This window comes from Pavona decussata, unplaced genomic scaffold, assembly GCF_977016875.1.
Source record: "Pavona decussata unplaced genomic scaffold, jaPavDecu1.1 SCAFFOLD_602, whole genome shotgun sequence".
Classification (NCBI taxonomy): domain Eukaryota; kingdom Metazoa; phylum Cnidaria; class Anthozoa; order Scleractinia; family Agariciidae; genus Pavona; species Pavona decussata.
Genome location: NW_028145860.1, coordinates 6,465,540 through 6,491,473, shown reverse-complemented (window position 1 = coordinate 6,491,473; position 25,934 = coordinate 6,465,540). Strand labels below are relative to the sequence as shown.

The following is a 25,934-nucleotide window of genomic DNA, read 5'->3' as shown; positions in this document are numbered from 1 at the left end:
CTTTACTGTGCCTTAATAAGAGGTATTACACTTGTCTTGCAGAAAATGTCCATGGGGACCCACCCAAGAATCTCCAGATCCATTTAGACGTTTGATCCTACAGTAGTCCTCTTCTTCTCTGTATGTACATAATGTTGTATTTAGGGGTGCCGCAAGTTTTGTTAACTGTAATTATTAATAAGATTATTTTTGTTAGAGTAGAAGTTAAGAGGGACACTTGCTTTTGTATAATTTAGTTTATAACCCATTCCAATAACAAGCATGAGATAAGTCTGTAATAAATATTAACACTGAATAGAAGGGAACATAATGTCAAGCTTGTGAAATGAAATGGTCATACAACTGTAGGGTCACTACCAAGCAGTTGGATTTTATTTGTTGCACAGCAATTTTCAAATAAGTGAATTTGATAGACTTGAGGTATTGGCACGTGGTGCAACATTTTGTGCAAGTTTTCATGAACTCTCGTTTGAAATGACACTCAGGATTTCACAAGAAAATACTGGTAACCTCTGATGTCTGGTTGTATTTAGTTGAAATTCTGTTTTAGACACAGTAAACTGCAATTCAACTGTCAGTGTAAGGATTTGATTGTGCCACTGAGCCCATTTCAAGTGGGAGTTGCATCAAATGTTGCACATAATGCCACATTGATTTCAAAATTTATACACAGTGTTGCATTGTGTGACCATGCTTTTAGACATCTTGTTTTTGGAGTGGGCTACAAAGATGTGTTATTTTTAAAATATTAAGATATTCAGTGATTAATTTATAAATATTGAGTAATTCTGTCTACTTTAGTTCAACACAAACCCGTTAAATTTATTTTTCCCTGCTTGCAATCAGAGCTTTCTCTTGGCCCTGGCCAGCTTTTGTAAAAAACTGATGACAGCAATATCATTTATTCGAGTTTCTTGTGACACTATGTAGAAATTCGCTGTATATTTTAAGTTAGATTGTTACCTTGATAGGTGGAGGTAACTGTTGAAAAACGGTGCAGTTTTACAACAAGCATTTTTAATACTAAGCATTCCGTTGTTTTTTTTTTCTGTTACATTGTGGCTGTTCTTTTAAATGCCTTCAATTTATTTCCAATTCAGTTTAGTTTTAGACTCGATTTCCGCTGCTCCCTTGGGTCCAGCTTTCCTCCCTGAGAAGGAGGTGAACGTGGGATCATTTCCCGAACAGCGGCTGGTAAACGAACCTAGTTTAGATTAGGCAAAAAATAAAACTTAAACAAAATATGAACAGTAAACTTTATTTTAAGTCATAATGTCAGAGGCTAATATAACCTTTTGAGTCAAAAATATTAGATCAATGTAGTTCAACTAATTTGGTTGTCTGTAAGTTCTGGGAATGGCATTTAGATAAGTTGTTAAAAACCTACCGAGTGGGTATTATAAAGTAATAGAAAATATATACAAGTAAATGTTTACAATATTTTACGTTATTTGACTCAACGGGCAAATATTAGGGCCAATAATTATTCTCTAAGAATTTTACATAGAAGTTGTCTGCTATGTAGGTTCTAAAACTTGGCGTGGTGTTTTATGAAGTCGTTATGTTTGGCTCTTGATGTAACGTCTGATTTGAGACCAACATTTGATTGAAGATGTGCTACAGACTGGCAGGTCCAATTAACTTTGATATAAATAGCTATGGGCCTTACTCTGGCAGTAATGCATCCATTTGTCATTGTTATTGTATGGTTACTTAATATATTAGTTATACGCCCGCTTTACATGCTTGACCTCTCATGTGCCGGACCTGTTACAGTAGTAAAAGGGGTCGATGTCATTCCGTCAGTGTCGTTTTATGAAGGAACCTGGTGATTTTGCGTTTGTTGAAAAAATTCGACTTTAATGTCACACCTCTTCCAAACAAGTACATGCTACGTGGTACAGTAGATGAGAGGTACAGCGTCTGAACTGGCCTTAAGTGACTCCTGGAATATCAGTAAATTGTTATTTGAGTGGTCGCACATAAGAATTTAATCCATACATTTTGAAGTCACAAACATTATAGGTTCAAAGGATTAAACCTTAACCTTAACTGCAGATGTCTATCATGCTGCAATTTCAATTTTAAACGTATCAGAATTCCCTGCGATCCTTTTGAACAGTTTTTTTAGATTATTTTTCAGGTACACCGTAGGGTCTTGTGTTGGGGGAGGGTTGGGGGGGGGGGGGGGACGGTAGCTTCAGATGTTTGGTATTCCAGCCCAATGTAAAAAACGTGAATGATTTGAGTTCTGATCAAAAGTGCAATGCCCCTTGTTTGCTCAGTTTCCCCCTCTCTCTTGCGGTGTAAAATTGAAAGACGCACTGAATTTGCAAACGTTAACATTATGTTGATTTATCATTCTTCATGCGTTTCTGTTTATTATTTTTTTAATATAAGCATTACTTCATGTATGTTGATGTAAAGTATCTGAAAGAGTGTGCATCTGTTGTAGAGTCCCTTGTATTTATTGAGGTCAGCTGGTCAGACCTAAGCAGAGGGTGTTTTATTTAAGTGTAGCATCAAATGCAGTACCTTTCGTTAGAATTTAGAGTTCAAACCGTTCCCATTTTCACTCAACGACAGCTGGGCGTCAACGACAGCTGGTTCCCCCGTCGTTGTTGAAGTTTCTGCCTGACATGGTGGGCGATTTGGCACACATGTGCATGTTGTCTGCTTGCTCTCGTACTGTCCCAGCTTTCGCCATTGTTCCATTATCGTATAGATTTCGCTTCACCACACAGTTTTCACAGTCCAACAATTTCGCGCCCCACTTACGTTTTATTTCACAGTAGACGTACCTTTCACACAGTCGACTGCCTCAAGTTCCCACAACTGACAAGCGTTTCATGACCTAACTATCTGTAAAAACATTGTAGCTATTGCTTATAACACTCCTCCCGAAACTTTCTTGCAATGTCCAACCTCAATCTCATGCCCTAAATATAACATTGACCATTCCAATGCCCCTTTAGTTTTTTTTCAGACTGCGCTGTTCTTTTAATTTAAACAAAGTATTGTAAAAAAAAACTGAAATATATGGTAGAAGCACGTTAGAAGTAGATTGCTTTGAAAATTAATAAAACATGGTTATTGAGAGTTTCTGGAATATTTGTGCGTTAGTGACTGAGAAGAAGAGGATTATCCGGTAGTCTGAGGGTACGTAAATATTTTGTGCAAGTGTCCCCCCGAGAGTATTTGTGTAAACTGACCACTAGGTTTCCATAGTACTGGCCTTGCACACTTGCCCAGAAATTTTTGAAAAAAGGAACTTGTTATGGTCTTACGCTAAAGCGGCGTTTTCCGTCACCGAAGGAACCTTTGAAAATTTCCTAGCAAAAAGTTTCTTGTTTTAAATCGCTGTTAGTCTGGTATGTTGTGGACGGAGAAAAACTGAACTTCAACCTCGTTCCCAGGGTCCTGGAAACGAGGTTGACGGAACTTTTCGAAAACGCTGATGTCGCTTGCTACCGTCGACGCCCTTTTAGCATGGAACAAAGGGTAGAACGGGATAAAAAAAACGTTCCGTTCGCAAAATTCATCGCAAGGCGAAAATGTTTCGGATACGCAAGTGTAGACAAACAACGTGTGATGGGATTTTTAAATCTTTAAAAAACTGTAGATTAGCATGGATGGGAAATGAGACTTTGTAGCCCGGATGGTTGGGATACTATAATACACCACAAGGAATCAATAATTATTCATACGCCTGCCCCAGTCAGTTCTAATAGTGGATCACTTTATCCAGTTTATAAGTCGCTTTCCAATGCAGCGAATGTACTCCAACTAATGGATTTGTCTTAATTTGTATGTATACGTCGTTTTAGACACAATTCATGGCGAAGCTAATTCGCGAGCTTCATTTGGTCAATTTCTAACGAGTTGCTATTGGTATCAAGTCGAGTCCCTGGTCTGAGGGACTGCATTTCAAGCACGACTCACCAACTCCCGCCATTGTGAATGTACCAAGCTTCCTTTCTTCCTTCCTCCCTTCCTACCCCTCCCCCTTCCCCATTTCTTTCTTTCTTTTTTTTTTTTTTACAGTCGGAGGGGTACAAGCACAGTGATAATGCAATGGACAACAACAACAAACTTTATTTACCCCCGAGTTTACAAAAAGCATTTACAATGTTACACACAAATAATAGGGTACTGGCTACCTAAAATAACCTTAGAGTTGAAAATGCCCGGGGCAATGAGCCAGTTAACAGCAAAGAAATTTTATATGTTCAGGTTGGGCACACAAACAAACAGACACATGCAAAATATGAAAAAACAGAATTCAGATAACTACCCGTAGAATTCATCACGTTCGCGCAAATCTTAATAGTTCAGAAAACTAAGACCGATAAATTTGATCCGCAAATAGGAAATGTAACAGGTGTCATGTTTGAGGAAGATTTCGCGACATTACACGAAATCGTATTTTGCGATTTATGGGCAGCAGAAATATACGGCTCGTGAAATTTCAGAACTTAAACAACATCACAAGTGAGCACTGAAAGTGTTATAACCCGCCAATAAATTTCCGCGCCTTTTCACAACCTCGTTCCAGAGAGAGGACCACCCTGGGAACGAGGTTGGCGCTCTCATTGGACAAAACATGTCACGTGGTACATAATCAGAGGATAACAGTCACCCATTGTTCTGGACGAGAAAACAAAGAAAGAACGTCAGAGTTTGAGGTCTCAGTTGTTGTAATCCAATCACAGTTTAATAAACTGAACTTAACTAGTCAACTTGCATTATCTGGCTGCAATCAGCCCAGTGGCCATCACTGGCTGTTTTGTTCTTTCCACAGTAAAGCGCGCGCGTTTCGCAAATTAATCAGACGGTTATAACATAAGTAAGTTCAGTTCAAGTAAACTCTCTTCCGGTTTGCCAATAAATCGGAGGATAATGCCCGCAGTTGTCTTCGAAGCTTTGCTGCCCTGCCAATTTTCGGACAATCCTTCAGCCTCAGAAATTTTTTGACTTCTATGTACTGTTTTCTTCATATTCTTGAATTGAACTGTATTTTTTGTATAAGCTCGGGTAATATATATTGTTGTACATGTTAGCACTGTTACGAGGATTCGTAACTTACGGCACGGAGCGACAAAACGATGTTAGTAAGATAGTTATTTTACCTCTGAAGGTAATTGGGCGCGCGGAAAAGAAACTCTTTTCAAATTTAGCGGGCCGTACAATGAAATACAGCGCGAAAAATTGACAAATCACACCGTGCGTAGTAGAGATATAATAAATGGATTTACCATATGCCACTGAGAAATAAAACTTGACTACTATTGCTGTTTTTTGGTTTGATTTGTCGAGACCAGAAGCGTTTTTTTTTTTTACATCTGAAAGCTTGTTAGCATACATGATAAGCATATCATAAATTATGCATTCTTGTCGAAACGTGCGATTTTGTTGTTTTTAGCAGTTGCTGATTGGTTCATCATCATCTAATTCATATTCACGTCTTCTTGGTTTCGCGTCAAACCAACGAAGTTGCCGACGAGTGAAGACGTGTGAGGACAAACTCTGCCCTTGCAAACCGATGTCCTAAACTGCAAGGAACAACTTAGACTTTTTAGGATGAAGCCTTCGCTTAAACAAACAAATGGTGAGTACACATTTTCAGAATACTTCAATACTCAAACGTTCGAACTCTTAGTAAGCAAGTAGTCCTGGAATTTGGTCTGTTTGAGCAGATTCAATTCGACGTGTTTTCCGAACAGCAATAATATCAGTATTCGCGAAAGTTCAATTTGTTACCACAACAAAATTCTACAGGAAGAGAAGGAAATAGAGAAATAAGCTGCGAGGAAGTTATTTTTTTTTTCGCCTTTGGTTTCTTCAATGTGCTAGCGAGTTTGGCCGATGCAAATTGTTCGAAGAAGCACGTGCTTTGACCCTGCACCTTTGGTCCTTTCACGGGCTTCGTTCCGAATAAAATATTTCCTTCGTTTCGTTTCTCTGGCGTTCTAAAAGCTTTAAAATATACTCCAAAAATTTTTTACTTCTGCTAATTTATAAGCTGCCATGAAAATTTAGTTGTCAAATTCATAGATTTACCGCTAGAGGCAAACTGAAAATCGTCTAGGAAAGCTTGGGCGGAAAAGTTCACTGCATACCTTAGCTTAAGATATGTTGAATTTACTTCACAAGAGCTTATGCATTTTTATTTATTTATTTCTTAAAGGGAATTCATCAAGGGAAAGAGCAACGCAGTAGAAAGAAAAGAACAGAAGCAAGGACTGGACTGTAGGAAACGGGACTAAAGATAAGCTAATAACGTTGATATTTTACCTAAAAATATCTCGATTGACGATTGTTGTATATGAAAAAAGCTAAATGAAGTTTTTAACGAATGGTAGCTTTTCAAATTTTATATTTCTATTGATCGCAATTTGATCGGGGAGGTTAAGTCTTTGAAGGAAATTTAAGTCATATATTCGTGTAATTCAGCTAAAATACAGAAGCTCAAAAACATAGCCAATTTTTTGTTAAACCATTGAAAAGTGGGTTGTGGTTGTCACGTTTGTACAAATATACTAGCAATCGTCATGAAAAGGTATTTTTATTTAGAAAACTTGTCGTCAACTTTGAGCGATCCTTCTACATTCAAAAACGTTTTAGTTTGATCAGTTTAATTTACGATTCCAAGTAAATTTTACATTTAATAGAACTTGAACTTGCGGTGAACCTTTTCATCTGATTTTGTTTGGCTGATTTCAAGGCTGACAACGAAAGTTATACAAGTATTTACAGCGATCGCTCAGAGTTACGTTGTTTATCCGATAGTTGTGTATTACAAGGTGAAATTGCCAGTTACCATGACTACGAAAACGGATGTATATTACTGTCACACCCGGTCAAAACAGGACAATGACGTTTTTTATGGAGTGGGGGTGGGTGCAACCTCTCTCAGGCCTCTTAAATTAGCGTGCTTCGCCTCAAAAACAACAACAACAACAACAACAACAAAAAGAATCTGGATCTGTCATTGACAACATGGGCTACGTAAAGGATGGTTGTTCAAAATTTTAGTAATACCACTCGAAATTCATCAAAGAGGATTAGAACTACAAAAAGATAAGAAGTGACTGAATTCGAAAATGACCCAAAACCTAGAGAAACAGTTCTAAATGTCACATATTTCTATTTGTCTAGTCTTGATATCAAAATTGAAAGGAAAAAAATTGGTTTCAAAAACAACAATTTGGGTAAAAGGTTCCACTCCCGGCCAGTGAAAAACGATTCACGTACAACTCTAGAACTGACTGAACATTTCGTGTCAAAAAAATCTGTAGAAGTTAGGGTGTGGGGCCCTCTTTCCTTACCAGATTAAATTAGGTTTACAACCTGTTCTCAATTTGGCCAGTTATACAGATACCGCCTAGTTATACTTTCAAAAAATTGGATTGCTTGGATTGGTGGCGATCACGGGTTCATATCGTCGTTTCCTTCGGGAATTTTGCGCGATCTTTTGCTTCAACTTTTCTTAGAGGCTTAATGGGAAGGGGAAAACGAAAGCAACGTAAAACTTAAAAAATTTCTTCAGTTTTTTTTAGTGGTTTCTAATCATGGCACATGAATCATAAAAGACCATTAGACATGGCGCCTGGCGGTTCCACCTTGTAAGTCTTTGTAACGTCGAGAGAACATAAGGCTCCAAAGGGAATCCTTACCCAAAGATACGGGTAAACTGTATTACCAAATTGCCGTAGAAAAGCTAATCCACTCGAGATTTGTTTCTACATTTATTATTCTACAAAAGAACGTATGGGAGACAAAAAGCTTGAAATAAGCGATTTGGAGTGATTTTACCAAATCATCTATTTCTATTCTAAGCAAAAAATTTAGGCAAAAGGGGACAATGAAAAGCTTCTTTAATCCCTTGTGTTCTCTCGACATATTATACAAGAGTATACTATTGTCTGGTTGAAGTAATCTGGACAAAAACGCTTTAAGACGTCTTCAGCATCGAATTAGGTAGAAAAAGAGTTAACGTGACCGCAAGCGACTATTACACCAAAGTGCTGTATTCCTCAAAACAATTTCAACGCCAATTTCGTTATATTTGAGGTGCATTTTAATCGTTCAACTCTTCAAAATGTGTTTATTTCCGTCCTCCATTTTGTTCCTTTATGTACTATGATTTGCTAGGAGGGCTAAAGGCCAAGTAATACGAGCGACATTTTCTTGCAACTTGTCGCGCAATAAATATTGAGTTGCAAGTTGCGATTGTTTATTCCCCGTATTACGACCTTCGCGCGCAACAAATTTCATGTGGCACATAGACGCTGTTTCTATTTTTTGCACCATGACGATTTGTTGCGCGCGGAGGTCGTCATACGGGGAACAAACAATCGCAACTTGCAACTCAACATTTGTTGCGCGATACGTTACAAGAAAATGTCACTCGTATTACTTGGCCTCATGAACAAAAAACCCCCGAAATTTTGAACAAAATTGACCGTCACACTAGCAGATTACACGCTATTCCTTCATTCGCAACTATTTTCTCGAATCATTTACTGGAAAAGAAATTTAAGGATCAACTCAGTACGGCCAAGCGAATGTAATATTTTGAAAGCTGAAGTTTTCCGAGATCACGTTCTTTTGAATCTTCTCCGTATGAGAAAGCAATATTAGGTGCAGATTTTGCTTGAAAACTTTCGGAAAAGAAACTAATTGCTCAGCCAAGTTTATTTGTTTTGTTGACATCGATCGCTTATTTCTCGGCATAAATTCCTCTGGGGCAGTCAAAATTTGCTACTGATTAATTAACAAGTCAATTTTCAAAGGCATCTAGTGTTTTCATTCATTTGAATATTCGCTGCTTTTATTCACGGAAGATTTGAAATGCCAAAATATTATTTGAAGGAAAGTGGCACGAGATTCTACTCCAGAAATGTTTTAAAAATATGAAATTGAGTTCATACCAGCGATGTTCTGGTAGCGTAGTGAAATTTGTATTTTTTTTTTGCTAAAACGTTTTTGTGAATTCGTACACAAGTTGTTCATTGGAATATCGGTTGATATTGCAACCAATTTTTCCGGGTTTTTTTTATAATTATCGTCTGCTGGAATTCGCACTTCGAAGTAAAACAAATACCAAATTAAAAATAACTTCAAACAAAACGAGAAATTATGTGGGTGAAATGGCAACTTTTCACAATAAAAAAATGAACGTTTCGGCTGCATACTAAGTTCATCTTGATGTTCAAAAGATCGAGATTGCTGAGTCTACGAAATGAACAACAAATTTTGAATGCATAAACACTTTTCTATCTTGAACAAAATATGTGTGAACTTGATTAGTTGCGTTGGCGCGCACGCGTTAGTCCTCTCACCGTCAAGTTGTTACTTTCAGGTTTGAATTGTTTGCATTATCTCAACCAGACATTAGTTTAACTAGTAATGTACTTGATGTTTAGGACCTTGTTTAACTGTATCAGTGTTACACTGGACAAGGGAAACGAGTGAAAGCTCAAATTAATTTTCCATAAGGATTGGAAAAGAAACGAAACGATAGAAAAAACGACGCCAAACAGGAATTGCCCTCAAATGAAATAAAGAATCAATTTGGAGCAACTGTATTGAAATTTGACTAATACAGCAGAATTTATTTAGCAATGAACAAATTCTTTTAATTGATCGCTGAAATTTCAGAGCAACGAATTGACCATCAAACTTACAAGCAACGTATCAATTTTCTCGATAAGTGAAAATTATAGAGATTGCAAAAACAAATATCATTTTTAATATTTTGACCAAAAAGGGTTTGAACTGGAATAGGAATGAATTTAGCGATTACCAATGAATATTGTTTTTATTGATCACCAAAAATAGAGAAAAAGAATAAAAATATTAGGACGAATTGTTTTGCTACTCGCAAACCAGAATAGCTTTTCAAATTTAGTTTAAAAAAACGCAATTGATTGTATCGTTTGTAGACGCTTTTCACTTTCATTGTCTTGACCTGTGTAACACTGTATACTTTAGTGGAGTAATGGCCGTTTTTATACTTGAGGACGCATTATCCGTCTGGACTAACTTGGGAAAACATTTCTTGTTCGTCTGGTTATTCGTCTCTAGTATAAAGACGGACACAAGATGTATTCTGCGCCAGGACGAACTATCTTCCGTTGTGCGTAAGACGAACAACGGAAGATAGTTCATCTGGACGCATAATACCTCATGTGTCCGTCTTTATACTAGAGACTCTTAACCAGATAAACAACAAATGTTTGCCAAGTTCGTCCAGATGAATAATGCGTCCTCTAGTATATAACCGGCCATTCTGTTGGTTGAACAAGGTCATAAAAAGCGACATGGCAAGTTACAATTTTGCAACAGTTTGGAGAAAAAGACATTGAATTCATTTTTGTTTTAACAAAACATTCAAAAACTGTCTAAAAGCAAAGCGTATTTCGTAAAAATCCAAAAACGTTTTTTCCTGTTGCAAAATTTTGCGTTGAATTGCCATGTCGCTTAACTTAGATTGTTAAAGCTTAACCATCTCGCAAATGAAACATCACTAAAACCAAAATTGCACACAATTTTTAAGTTTCATTGCGAGATAGTTAAGTTTTTTGGCGGGTCAAAATTTGTAAGGTAACTCTTTGAAATTTTTTGTGAGCGAAAAATTTTAAGAGTTCCCCGTTAATTTTTTTGCCTAAGTTGTTGCCAGGGGAAACGCTGTGCAAATTTTACCAAATTTTCCCGCCAAAAGACTTAGTATATATAGGAAGAAAAATTTTGTCACACCTTTTAATTAATTAAATGATTTTTACTTAATTAATTAAAAACATTTATTGTAAGAAAAAGAAAATAAAGAACACAATGAAACTGAAATGATTGTTTGAACTTTTATTGTTGTAATCAAATAATTATTATTAAGATTACTTATAATGAATAGCAAAATAATAATAGAATGCGAATGTTAAATTAAGCTTTGAAAAATTAAAAAAAAAAACGGCGCATGCGTATTTTGGGCGCCCGTATTTTTTCTAAGTCTTTTGGCGGGAAAATTTAAAATTTTCAAACAGATGTTAACAAGAGGGAAAAAATGAAAAAAAAAAAAAAAAACGGCGCATGCGTATTTTAAGCGCCCGTATTTTTCTAAGTCTTTTGGCGGGAAAATTTAACAAAATTGAACAGCTGTTAACAACAACAAACGAGAGCCAAAAAATCAAAATATTTAATCGAGTTGCCAAATATCAATTTAGAGCACGCGTTAGTCCATCAAATTTGATTAAATCATGAACGCTTGTGGCATCTTAAACTTTGCTGAAAATTTCCAAGCCAAGACTAGTTAATTTTGCCAAACAATATTTACAATTGATTCACAGGAAACTTTTAGTTTTGTAAACTTCCTAAATGCAACTTGAAGACGAAGACGCACTACAGACTAGGGCTTTCCATGAAAAATCTGTTTTGGTTTGTTTGTTATCACAAGCAAGTCAAAATATATTGGCGATGATTTACTCGAAAACTTCATTTTGAAACTGCACTTGAAAATGTTCTAGTTGTAAATAGAAGAGTGGATTAACTGAATAAAATCACCTATGAGTACAACTTGTCACGATTTCCTTCATCAAACACGACTGCAGAGTAAAATTTGAAATCAAAATGAGTTCAAGTGGCCTACAACTGCGAGCAATTTTCGAATCCAGTTGTCACTGACATGCAGAGTTCTGCTCAAGGCCTGTTTGGCATGAAATTGTCTTCTACATATCAAGTCACTGTACAAATGAATTTGAAAACAAATTTGAATTTGAAAACAAATTTGCTTTTAAACCCGACAAAAACTGTAAACTATGTCTCTGCCTTCTGTTTGGAAATTTATAAACAATTTGGCTTGCAACAATAAAACGATTCACGTGAAATCCTAAATGCTAATCGAGGCCCTTTGATGTAGTGCGCCTTCGTGTTTGCAAAAAAATTCACCGAAGGAAATAAAATACGATCTTAGTTGGCTTTTGGAAACTACTTAATAACTATGTTCTACCTTGACTAAAAAGTGCTTGACTTGCTCTCCTTCCAATGCTTGTGCTGTCAAAGCTTGTCACCTTCAAAGCGTCCTGAAAAATAAGCAAAATTTGCAATTAGAAAGTTAAATTTTCGTCACAACTTTGTTTTGTTCGGTTCAATCTACAAGGTAGATCACGAACCGCGACAAAAATATTTAAAATTAAGTCTTCTCTTGGGTCAGATGTTATTTACTTTCTGCTAAAAAAGGACGCAATTGAATCCACCAGACACTAGGTTTAATTATAAAACTTTGGTATATGCACAGCCAAATTGCATTTGAAGATTGTTGGCAGTGTTGTTCCGTGTGTCTAAGGTTGAAGGTGATAATACACAACGAGATTTCTAACGCAACGATGTTGAGTTGAAAAGCTAATAACACGAAATACTCTGACAAAAACGTTCATTTTTGGTTGATTTCTGAAAACCAGATTTAGAACTTAACCTCGACTGATTTCAATGAAACGCTCTTCTTGTGTTTTTAATATTACATAAACTTTGGTGAACTTTTGCTTTGAATTTCTCCAAGAATTATTGATGGTTGTGATGTTGTATAAAACACTTAAACAGTGTTTCATCGGATTTGCAAACACCTCAAAGATGGTTAAGAAATACACTGCACCTTGCTTTTTCAACCCACTGCTCGATGTTAGGAAAATGGATGAAACACCTTTTTCTTGTGTTTGAAAATTATATAACTTCTAATTGGGTCAAATAATTGATTATTTGAAATGAGAGAATACCTTAACCAGTCACCACCGATCAGAGATACCCTTAGTGACTATCAGCTCAATTTGATGTCATTTGTGAAAATCCATTCTCAAACTCATTAATAATTCATGAGGAGAAAACAAAGGAAATCGCTACCGTGAAGGAGGTTTGGAAATGTGATCTTAATTATCATAAAATTTTGTGAACTTTTGCTTCGAATTTCTCTAAGAATTATCAATAGTTTGAGAAGCTATATCAAACACTCGAAAGAGTGTTTCCTCCTATTTCCAAACACCTCGAAGTTGGTTAAAAAAACTCAGCTGCGCCTCGTTTTTCCAACCTACTTCTCGGTGTTTGGAAATCGGAGGAAACACTCTTCCTTGTGTTTGATCTATTACGTCAATCCAGGCCAATGAAATTCAGTGCCCTCCAGTCCTCTGTTGTCGGTTCCTCCATCAATCCACCTTCCTTGAGCCACATAATTTAGCACCTTTGTTTTACATCTTCGACAGTGGAACATTCCCGGGTATATTGTTTACAGACAAGAAACTTAATGGATCGAATTGTGTTTTGGAAAGGTGTGGTATTGTAACATACTGAATGAAACCCTAAAGACATGAAAAGCAAATTCTCACCTTCCTCCACGCTGTCCTCCCCACTTGAGAACAAACGGCCAAATCTTCCAAGTGTTCAACTTCCCCTTTCTTCTTCTTCTTCTTTTTCTTCCAAGAAACCACACCTCCTTCAAAAATGAAGATTCCTGTGAGGGGTCGTTAAAAGTAAATAAATAAATAAATTGGCTAACAATATGCAAATTACAAATAGATAAACAAGTAAACAAATATAAATAGATAAGTAAAACACACAAATGGGAGTGGTCATGAAACTAGTGCTTGTTTGAAAGGTCCAAGTTTGGCAGAGTGGCAATATCTTTAGGTAATGAGTTCCATTCCTTTATTGTGTGTGGGAAAAACGAGTACTTGTGATAGTTAGTTCTTGAATAAGAATTACAGGATCAGACAAAGTTTCCCTGGATTTGTCACACATATGGAATATCTGAGAGGACATTAGAAACACACCTTCTCAGAGGCAGAGCTTCCGCAACCAAGCAGGGACAAGATTGGCTAGATTTGCACTTGCGAGTGTGCCACTTAAGATCTGAAATGAAATAAGAATTCAATGTTTAATTAGGAAAGCAAGCTCATTAGCACCATAATAAACTATTTTAAACAGATATTTTTTGGTGTACAAGACTAGGAACGAATAAGAATTAAAGGGTGAGTTGTTGTCTTACTCTTCCTTAATAATCTGAAGCCAGAAAAAAACTAAAATCCCTCAGCTTTTGAATTAATTCAAGGATTTAAAAAAGACACTTTCAGAGAACCTTAGTACCACCAAGAAACTTCTCTGGTAAATAAAACACATGGCAGTAATCAACAGTCTGCATAACATTTTGTGAAACCCTATTTTTGTTTTCTGTGGTTTCATAAAAACCAGTAGATTCCCCTACAGGTTCCATAAAGTTTTTGGTTACATTACACCATTTAGTACAAAGTGTGAAACAGAGAATTAGTGTTTTTAATACAAATTTCAAAACACAATAATATTATCAGAATCAAATAAAGCCACAAGCAGACTACTGATTACTATGAAGGATAATTAAACTGAAGTGAAATTAACACCAAAAATTATTACTGTTGCCAGAAAACACCTGCAATGAGACTGCAGGGTGATGTGGGTAATTTAGTGATTCATTACACCCGTTTAGAAATCATTGGTGATCCTTGTAATCTGATTGGCTGTCAACAGTGTGATTTATTCCTAAATTGCACTATTTTTTGCTCTAAATCGCATCCTTTTTTTAGCCCATCAAAATGAAATGTAATACCACAAAAATAAAAGATTAACATTAACAATAAAACTGTATGATTTCAAAATAGGTGTAATAAAGTGGTAATTGAACTTTGTGTTGTGCAATTTTGGTCTGAAATTATACTTGTGATTTCAAATCAAACTCGCGCTGTGCACCCGTTCGATTTTGAAATCACGCGTATGATTTCAGACCAAATTGCACTCCACTCACTTCAATTACCATTGTAAATTTAAAATACCAAACCCAGCCATATCTCTAGGCTCGATTTCTGCCGCTCTCACTAGTCCAGCTCGTTTCCCGAACAGCGGCTGGAAATCAAGCCTACCATATCCCACCTCTGTGGAAAATAAAACACAGACACTTGACTTGTTGCATAAGCTTGAGGTGTGAACATCTGACAGTGTTAATTCAAATAGCTGATAGTAGATAATTTCCAAAAAAAAAAAAAAAAATATATATCACTGAAAAAATACTCCTCCTCTTTGAAGAAATCTAAAATACTACCAAAAGAGTTTGTAAAAAATGCCCAAAGATTTCCAAAGACTTTCCAAAGTTTTCTCAAGACTGCTCAAATTTTTTTTTGAAGACTGTCCAAAAAATTTTCAGTAATGTGACAAATTGGTAATAAAATGATTACTTGTATGATAGGAAAAATTTTTTACTACACTGCCCATGATATTATTTTGGATGTGCTTGTAATTCACACTTTCCGAAACATTCAATGAGATAATTGACAACTATTCCAGGAGCCTGGGTTAGATATGAGATAATAGATAGCCAACAAGGTGCATACTGCCAAGTTGGCTATGATCGTTTCATATTCAACAAGCACAAGTGGAATAATAATTGTTTTATTTAAAACAATCACAAATATTACTTGATCTTGTTGATTTCACTTTGCAAGAACAACTCTAAGAAAATTTAATGGTCGCTATTTCTTGGGTATGGTATAATGGCTCATATACCATGGCAGCTAAGCTTAAATCAAATCCCTGGAATTGCATTATACAATGCTCCAGTTTTTAACAATTTTAAATATCATGTGAATAGACAGTGGTGAACTACCGCGAGTGAAGGAGGTGTCTCACTGAGTTATGTTTTGCGCATCTTGTCTCACAATGGCTGAAAACAGGGCCCGCGAGACAAGTTGTACTGGAAGCATATTACACTAGGCACTGCTTGAAATCCTTGTTGCCGTTTGTCAAAAAAATTAATTGAATGGGGGGGGGGGGGGGGGGGGGCGGCGGCGGTTGTGTGGAACAACAGTTGGGTGAAAAACCTCCCCATAAGTCCACTTGCTCCTAGGAGGAAAACCCTGAGCCGGTTGTACCCCACATTCAAAGACCTCCCGCACTGGGTTAAAGATTTTGTATTATTTACTGGTATTTCTGTAATCTGGAAAATGACAAGTACTGGTATCCACTGATAAATTTTCTTGGGTAAAAGAACAACCCAGTAGCTAGGATTACCCATCTACACAACATGAAGGGTTACTGAATGTGCCATATTAATCTAAAAGCTTTGAAAGGAACAAAACTATAAGAAGCCACATACTTCCATTTGCACCATAAAAATGCAAATTTATCATACAAAAAGCATGTACCTTGATGCAAATGTTGACAAAACTTTAGGAAGCCATGTGCGTTATCTAAACATCTGAACTACCTTACACTAACCTTGATGTTTGTGGTGTTTCCTCTAGTCCAGCCTCTCAACTGCCCATTGAAGTCCTGTGCCATTTGTGAATCTTTATTCAGCTTATCATCTCTGTTGTCATCCAGTCCAGCCTCTCCACTGTCCACTAAAGCACTTTACTATCATCCATTCTCTGTTGTCCACTGTCTCCTCAAGTGCTGAACCACTCTAAGTGTCAATCCAGTCAGCCATCTTTCACTGCCAGACAAAAAAATACAGTTTCCACTTGACTCAAGCTGTTTAAACACTCACTACCTAAAACATCTTGCTTAAATTAGCTCTTTAAAAAGGTCCAGTTATTGTTTACATCAGGTTTATATCAACTGTACACCATTTGCCATTCTTTTAATAGGATTAGTGGTTCTTCTTTAACCCACCATGAAAATCCACCAATGATGCCCAAAGGCAAGGTGGAGTAGCATAACATTTAACCTTTTTATCTTTTCAGACATTCATCAGAAAATAATAGAAGCTGCAATACAATAATTATTTTGCAAAATGTCACCAAGTTGCTGACCTTAAGGCTATTAATTCTGGAGCACAATAAAAGAATAAAAAAAACAACAACAACAACAAGAGAGAGTCAATGTACTCATTCTTGGCAAACTAAGAGTTGAAATAAGTTTTATTTACACTTATATTTTGACGAAAAACAACTGACAAAAAATTACACTGCAAGCCTAATTTGTTGATTCAAATAAATAAATGTGACAGAACAAAACATGATGACATCTTGTTATGCATCTAGGCATCTAGGCATTACACTGCAAGCCTAATTTGTTGATTCAAATAAATAAATGTGACAGAACAAAACATGATGACATCTTGTTATGCATCTAGGCATTGTGTCTGTTGAAATTTTATCCCCAAAACAGAAGCCACATATATCAATGATTGTGGGAGTATCACCAGTATTTGGTATGGAGTAGTAATTCAGTAACTGAGAATACTATGAGATTAAACTGGAATTTGGTTTCTGAGGAGAGGGGAAAAACCACACAGAGCAAGGACGACAAAACAACAATAAACTCAACCCACATGACACCAACTCCAGGAATCGAACCCGGGCCACACAGCAGTTTAATATCAGTATGGAAAAGAGATTAAACATATTTTCTTCAAATTGCAAAATTAAGCCAGTAAATTTGTTAAAATTTGTATAGTGTCAGCTGATAAAGGGTTGTTGCGTATGTCAAATGATCCATCAAATTATAAGTGCTGGAATGTTGACAACAGTTTTTTCCTTGTGCAGCTTTCGAACAGGGGATATGCTTCTGAATATATGCAGCTCATTTCCATGCTTCAGCAAAATGCTAGGACCGTTGCATGCCACGACTGTATAAGGTTGATGGTTGTATCAAGTTGAAAACGTATCCTTTTGTGGCTGCTGAAGGAGGACTTTATTCCTTCCCTTCACGGGAGAGAAAACCGCTTTGCGCTGCCTGTCGGCATACATTTTCTGTTAGTGTTTTCTTGAAAGATCCTTTCATCAGGCTGTAATGAAAGCTTTTGTCATGCCTGGTTTGTGAAGCTGCGGCACTTTCGTGCATATCTCACGTCCAAACATCAATTGCGATGGTGTGACACCTGTGATGTCGCACAGTAAATCATCAGGAAAGAGTAAATTTCTTGGTACCAATGTTTGTGATCGATCTGTGCAGCATGGATAACTTTCTCCAAGTGTCGATTGAAGCAACTAAGTAAGCAACTAACTAAGTAACATTCCTAGGTCGGATGTCATACATCTCAAGGAAGTCTGGAAAAGGCTTTAAGACGAATTGTGGGCCGTTGTCTTCAGTAATGGTTTATGGCAAGTCATGGGAAGCACGCATCCTCTTAACAGCTGTTTGATGATAGCATCAGCCATGGTTGAATGGAGGATGGCATACTTCTGGCCATCTTGAGCTGAGCCATCGAGCTACTAGGACGAGTAGACTTTTTCTTCGAGGAAACAGGCGACAGGGGTCAATATGAACTATCTCCTATGGTTTTCATGGCATTGGGAATGATCGTATGGGCTCAGGAGCTGATTTTGCTGACATGGACTGACAGGAAAGGCATTGTTGAATTGTCTGCTGTACATCATGATAAATGCCTGGCCACCAAACTTTCTCAAGCAGGAACCACTTTTTTGAACTATTTCTTGGTGACCTTCATGTGCTAACTTGAGGGTTTGCTGGCATAGCTGGGAAGGAATTATGATTTTCCTTCCATGGAGAATCAATTAGACCATTGGAAATGGACAGCTCTAAATGTACCAAGAAGAAAGGGCATAGCTTGGGCACGTTTGGCCATTTACCAATCAGTAAAGATTCTTTCAACTTCTGTAATAACAGGTTGGCTTTGGTTACAGCGATGACTTCTGCCAGGGACATGGCCTTGGGGACTACATTGAAGCAATGTAGTTGATGTATTCCTCGGCTATCTGTCACTCACCGTTGGGTTGATCTTGAAGTGGAAGTCTTGACAAGATGTCTGTTGGGTTAGTCTTGCCTGGCATGTGTACCAATTTGTAGGACTGCAGGCGGAGAGCCCATCGTTCTATGCAAGAGGGTCGTTGGGACTTTGGGCTGTAGATTACCTCTAAAGGTTTGTGGTCAGTGCAGAGCATTACTGCTGTCAATGTTTCTCATTCTGTTTTGGAGTTTATTCTTTCCACCTCTGTCAACATGTACCTCACAAGGCTACTGGGCTCAGGGCGGTGCCATCATGCTCCATAGACCAACAGGACTTACATCTACACATAGCTGTGTATCTTTGGTCTCATCATAGTGTGCCATAACACAGTCGCTAGTCAAGGCGTATTTCAGTTTTTCAAAGGCTTCTTGATGCTCTGTGGTTCAACACCATGGGACCTCCTGTTGGGTTGGTTTTCGAAGTGGCTCACATAGGGTGGAGAAATCTGGAATACATCTGGCACAGTAATAATAACCAGACCAGGAAAACTTCTAACTTCTCCTGCATTCCGTGGAGAGTGAGCACCCAGTATGGCTTCCACTTTCTTATCGTCTGGGGACAGACTGGCTGCTCACACTTTGAAACCGACAAAAACACACTAATCCTTATCCTTGTAAGGTGAGCACTCTTGTGTAGATGCTTGAACGTCTCCTCTAGGCTTCGATCATGCGACTCCTGATCTGTACAAAAGATGATAATGTTGTCGGAGATGTTCCGGATGCCAGTGATATCCTGCAAGGTATCCTGGATTATGAACTGATACTTCTCTGGCCGGTATGAGTCAAGAAAGTTGTAAGTGCTTGTGAATCAGGGTGTAGCTCTATCTGATGGTATACCCATCGAAGGTCTAGTTTTGAAAATACTTTTGCACCATTCATGACCTGTAGGGTTTCTTAAAGGGTTGGACACGTACCTTTAGGAACCGTTACTAAGGGGGAGACCCATGGGGTTTATCCCTCAACATCTTCTATGATGTCCAGTTCTGTTACCTGGTAGAATTTCTTTTCAACATCTTTTCAAATGTGAAAAGGTGTTCGACGGAGAGGCTGTGCTACTGGTGTAACATTTGGGTCAGTATGAATCTTGAGCTGGTAGTTTTTCAGTCTGCCAACACCCTTGAAAAAGACTCGAGTATTGCATGGCCAACTGTTCCACATGCAAGCTGGGAAGTGTCGCACGTGTTGCAGGGGAGCTGTATGCCACAGAATGTACAGCATCTGGTTCCACTGGCCCCACTTGCAACAGACTGAGGGTGATTGCCATGAACTTCCTGAGCAGTGAACCAGTATTTGCATTCTCAACAACTACGAAATAGCCAAAGGTAGAAAAACTGTTGCGCCAGATGGCACGTGTATCAAATGTTCCTTGCACTGTAATAGGGCTCGACAAACCAAAAGGGTAAACACATAGATCTGTCTTCGGAAATTGCTGAAAGCAAGGTTGTCATCATGGGGATTTCTATGCCAAGGATGCTAACAGGAGCGGTATGTTGCTCAGAAGCATTTCATAGAACAGAGGAATTCATCATCATTCGCGTCTTCTGGTAAGTGGCTTTTGTTTTCAACGAGGCAAATTCTTGCATGCCACTCTCATTTTGCGGGCAATACACGTTTTCCATTGCAAACACGCTGAAAACGTCCCCTTTTTCTACAGTGAAAACCGCTTTTGTTCTTTGCAGGACAGGAAGGATCCTTAGCTTTGTGTCTCAGGGAGCCTCAGCAAAAGCAGATGGGCATAGATAAAGGTGGTCGAAGGGCGTCCCAGTTTGAAAGAGGTTTAGGGCTAGCTGGCACTTGAAATTTGTTTGAACGAGCAGGGTGCATTCACAACAAGTTAACCGGTGCTGTGTTGGGTGTTTCCATAAGTGCAGCATTGCGATTCAAAGCCTCAATGGCCTGTGCAATGGACAAAGCGTTGTGTAAGGTGAGGTCAGTTTCTCTCAGAAATCTTCAATTTAGGTTCGACTACCTGGTCCCTGATCATTTCGTTCTCCCTTTCACTGTAGTCACTGTAGTCGTTTTTACCAATTGGCATAAACAGGTAGCAAAGGCATCAAGCATCTCATTTGGTTGCTGAGAAGAAGAAAGCAGAACTGAAAATATGCCTTTCAAATGCCATGTTTTTCTTGGGCTCGAAGTAAAATGTGAGTGTTGTCAGAGCCGTAGTGTAGTGTAGTTGTCTCCATTGTTGGGGAGCGTGTTGAAAATATCCTGTACGTCTGGACCAGCAAGGTGAAGAAGTACGGTGCTTTTCTGCTTGGGAGCTGTTATCCCAGAAGTTATAACAAAATACTCCAATGACTTGACCCATTTGGACCATCGCTCGCTGCCCAAGGGTAGAAGAATGAATCTGCTAGGGAGAAAGGCGGCATTGCGCGAGGTTGTAGAGCAATCAATGATTTTCTTAAACTGAACTAGTCGAATTCGTGAGTCATCCTCATTGCCAAGTTAGCATTCCCTTCACACTTGTTCTATCCTATTTGCATGAGTTCACAACAGATGAGATTTGTGACTGACTTCCCACACAGATATATATGTAAACCGGAAATACTACAGATATTACACTGGCCAATTAATGACAATGCTTCACTGTTTAAGTGTGTGACTAAGGAGTTTATACTTAAGGCAAAGTGCACTTCATGACTGTGGGATCACGGTAGCAGCTGATTTGTAGTGCTACAAGTGGCCTGGGTATTCTGAAAGTTTATTTTGTTATCACCACACAGGATGCTTTCGACATCGTCAATAATACCAGTATGCAATATGGAAATTGTACAAACTGAGTAAATGGCTTAGCTTACAAAAGTTCAGTTCCCGTTGGAGAGTCAGACTTTTTTGTCTTGCGCTTGCGACATAATGAACCTTTTTCCAGTCCATGTTTCTACAGTATGAGACTCATTGATAATTATACAATGTAACTATTGCAGCACAAGCATGTTCTTTTGCCACTGCCAGTACTTTGGAGATTAAAATTTTTTTCAGAAGCTGGCTTACAACTAAACCCTCCTTCAGCAAGAGAATCTAAAGCTCTGTTAATCTCTTCCTAGAACTCTTCCTTCCTTTTACCACACTAAATGACACTACACGCTTTGATCTGTGGATGTCAATCAACGTTACCATGCATGTCAATCAGAAACCCCATTCATGAGCAAACCAGTTTTTCAAAATTGTGGGGTTTGCGGGCAAACATTTCCTCTCTTTCTTCTCCCCCGCGTTTTTTTGTTCACATCCCAATTTCCGTGCAGTCCTAAAGTGACAAATGTACAAAACCCCAAAGAAATGCTGGCTATGCAGGTTAGGAAGCATGGAACAACTACAGAGAATGCCCATTTACATGTATCTTAATCACTGGACATTGCAGCAACTTACTAAAAATTGCTTTTTAGATAAAAGTTAGAAGGAAGGTCTCTTAGAAAGGAGTCATTACAATAGATTAAATAAGACAATCACCTTAATTTGTGTTCTTGATTTTTTAATTGATCTGGATTGATGAACTTCAATTCTACAACAGATTAATGGTGTAGAACATTCTGCAAGAAGAAGAAAAATGTTTGTTCGTAAAAAAACAGCTGCGCGATTCAATTGTGACAAAAACAACTTAACATAAGAGTGAAAGAGATCCTTGTAGTTCTTTTACAGCAGTTTTCAACTAGGTTACCAAAAGTTGGATAAAGATCAATCATGTGTTTTGGTGGATTCAATGATGTTTCCCTTGTGACCAAATCCTTGATTGCTGTTAAGTTGCTATGCCACCATATTGATGTACCAAGATTGTAAACAAGGGCATGTGTCATGTGAATATGAGTCATTGGTTTTTGTGAGATGTTTTGGTGCCTGATCATGAACACACAATTTGTATTATAACCTATGGACAATGTGGATGATAGCTGTTCCTACAGGTTTTTATTGGATTTCTTTTCTATTTTCCTCAGAAAAATTGTTTTAGTCTATTCTGTTTTCAGATAAGGTTATCGTTGTTGTTGATGATACAATAAAATAATGTAACAAATAAGAAAGCTGGTGTCTCTGAAATTGAATGTATTAAAATGGTAGTCATCAAATGAAAAGTGATGGCAGTTGGTTGACTGATGAAAATCGATGTTGTTTAATTGACCCATTTTCATCAACTAATGATGAAACTGATAATTAATGACAATAGAAAATCACAAAATCTTACACATTTGATTGCTCATCGACTACCAATGTCAATCAATTAATTGATATTGATTGTTATCCATTTTCATCGATCATCGATTGTTCAGGTCCTGACAAGATTACGCATCAGTCAATTGCAACAGTGCCCATCCCCTCCTCCCTCCCACCCTTCTGGGCCAACCACTGGGAATTAGGATTCTTTCAAAATAAACTGACAAATGCCTCACAGCCAGGACAAACTAGCTGTTCAAATGCCCCGGGGAAGTGGCTCAAAAAATGCTTTATTTTCTTTGTTTTTTGTCTTACTTTCAACAGAATCTAAGCTAATTCAAGCCAAATTTAGTCCCAGCTAGGTCTTGTTTGCCGTATTATAAAAGTTGGTCATTCTGCAGCTCTAGTATCCCATTTACATCCTATCACAGGGTGCATTCCGGGCACATCCCACGCAAAAGATACACAGAGAGAGCAAGCAGCCGCTGAAGTGCTTGATGCAGGAAAATGTTATGCTGACTGCCTGTACACTCTAATTCCTACACCAGGAGAAAAATCCTGGATATTTTTTTTGACAAAAACAGTTTGTTTGAAAGGTGAAAGTTTCCAAAAGACCATGTAATTTTTTGACACGCCATTAAGGTTACCCGGGACCTTCAGAGGTGTCTCGCGTTTAAGCGATGTAGGGCGTCCAGTTTAAACTGTAGATACCTAAACCCCTATATCAAATTAAAGCTTATAGAGCTGACTATCAAACCATACCAAAAATTTTGAAATAAAATAAATTGTCTAATTTTTCACGACCTCTAATTGCGAGCGTCCGAATCACCTTTTTAAAGCTACAAGTCTAAGTGAATTTTGTTTTTTGCTAATTTAATTTGCTCCTCAATTTCCTGACCCAAAGCGCTAAAAAAACGTGTCTGCGTTTTGCCATATTCAATCGCAGTGAAAAGTTATAGAGCATTTTCGAAATAGGATGAAAAAAATGTGGAGTAATCGTATAAAAATCACTCTCAGAGAAAAAATATTTCGAAAGAAAAAATTCGCAGACACGTTTTTGTTGTTTATATGTTAAACTAGCTACTGTCCAAATTTGAAAGCAAACGAACAAATTCCCTTTGAGTTTTAGCTCTTTGAAGTGGCTCCTCCAAGTGAAAAAAATTTATTTGAGAAAACAGCGCTAAAACTTCGGCAATTCATTTTATTTCAAAATTCTTGGTTTAGTTGGATAGCCAGCCCTATAAGCTTTAATTTGATATAAGGGTTCAGGTATCTACAGTTTAACCCTTTCCCGCCCAAGAGTGCCATATGGCACGAGACACAATGATGAGCTCAGTATTTGGTCAATTTATGTGAAATTTGCACAACCAAAAGATCTTGGAAAGATCTATAAATTGTAGGCATAAAATCATGCCCCCCTCCTATATAAGACTTGATTTACCACCCCTCAAACTTTCAGATTTTTTTCCCTTTGTACGTTAAGGGTCCAGTTGATATCTTACAACAAGCAATGCACTGAGAGCTGTACATTAAGCTATAGTTTAGGGGGATACCCAGTATGTACATCGAATAGGAAAATTTTCAACGTTTTTCTTCTTTCATTTTGGACTTTTCTCACTCTAATATGTGACCTCTTCCATCTCTGTTGGTGTGATTTATAGCACACCCCAGAAAATACCTTTTAAATGGTATATCACATGTGGTCTTCCAGTTCATAGTTAGCGATTTAGAAAATTCGGCATTTCCCTCGGGCAGGAAAGGGTTAAACCTGACGCGCTACATAGCTTGGACGCGAGACACCTCTGAAGACACCTCTGAAGGTCCCGGGTAACCTTAAGCCTATGCGGTAGTCTAAAGCCAGGTATATTACCTCCGTCTCACACCGCTTCACATCAAAGACCATGATCATGTGCCATCACGCCAAGCAGTTTGGAAACCCACTCTGGAGATCTTTGGCATAACCTACATAAAATGCAGTCTGGGTCCTATCTAGATGACTGTATTAAATAAAAAAACTTACTGTATTTGCCAATGAATTGGTCATCGAAAGAAGCGACAAAAAAGTAAGTTGGAAACTGTGAGATGGTGAAATGCCCCCGGGTAATTGGGTGGAAGGTTAACGCCTGATCCCCGGGTTAGACAGTGTGGGAAAATGCCCCACTATTGCCTGGGGGGATGGTTACAGCTGGAATTGACCGATGCGACACAGCGGCAAAATGAGTGCGCATGCTCGTCACCGTTGAGCAATCTTACTCGGCAAAATGGTGACATTTTTAAAATTGCCATTGCTTGTTCTCATTTCGCGTGGATAAGCCCAAATATAAATAGATAAGGTTGTCGCCTTCAGGATAAGGTTCCTTCGAACCTCCTCCATCACATATCTTATTCATCAAAAAAACATTGTGGCAACAGGTGTGAATTTGGCGATTGAAGTGGAGCATTCGTAATCAATTCACGCTTGAATCACAAATCTCTGGAGCATGCGAACTGATTTTGCCGCTGTGTCGACTGATGCATATATCCATAAAGCCTGCGCAATATAAATGCATAAATTATCATAATAATAATAATAATAATAATAATAATAATAATAATAATAATTATTATTATTATTATTATTGTGTATTACGGGGACATTAATAAGCTTAAATTAAAATACATTTAAATTTTCTCAGAAAGGCAAACCTTACCTGGCAAATTGCAGCAATCCGGATACTTTTTAAGTCAGTCAACTTTCTCACTTAATACAAAGAAGAAGCCAAAGTTGTAGTCTAAGCTCTCTTTCTATCAGAACTTTCGACGCACCGACGATGAACGAGGGCCATTGAGCAAATTTGCACGAAGCGCTTCGGAAACTTGTTGACAACTGAAAACAGGGGAAAATGACCAGTTCATCAAATAAAGGTGAATATAAATAGTATATAGCAGACAATAAATGCATTTTAGGAAGTTTAAGAGTGCAAACTGACCTGTTTCGCTGAATTTTTTTCAGTTTTCGCGCCGAAGGTGAACACGCTCGACAAGAGCTG

The 25,934-nt window shown here is 37.8% G+C and overlaps 1 protein-coding gene and 1 long non-coding RNA gene across 7 annotated transcripts in view; one reads left to right on the top strand and one right to left on the bottom strand.

The window, feature by feature from the left end:
- Nucleotides 1-3,099, top strand: part of LOC146449718 (ras GTPase-activating protein 3-like) — an 18,860-nt gene extending 15,761 nt beyond the window's left edge. The window contains exons 26-27 of one of the 2 annotated variants that reach the window (XR_014860657.1): nucleotides 43-815; nucleotides 849-3,099. Coding sequence is in view for 1 of the 2 variants with exons in the window: in XM_085101668.1 (XP_084957794.1) it covers nucleotides 43-106 (64 nt within the window). In the remaining variant the exon portion in view is untranslated. Of the gene's footprint in view, nucleotides 1-42 lie in introns of both variants that reach the window. The other variant, XM_085101668.1, reaches the window with a different exon arrangement.
- Nucleotides 2,976-25,934, bottom strand: LOC146449717 (uncharacterized). Of its 5 annotated transcripts, none has more exons than XR_014860659.1 (8): nucleotides 25,875-25,934; nucleotides 25,596-25,771; nucleotides 24,776-24,894; nucleotides 22,210-22,289; nucleotides 16,285-16,501; nucleotides 13,815-13,893; nucleotides 13,371-13,495; nucleotides 2,976-12,077 (listed from the first exon to the last, which is right to left on the bottom strand). It is a non-coding gene; the product is annotated as an uncharacterized LOC146449717 (long non-coding RNA). The 5 variants fall into 5 exon arrangements; XR_014860660.1 differs by having other exon boundaries at nucleotides 24,776-24,890; XR_014860658.1 differs by lacking the exon at nucleotides 24,776-24,894.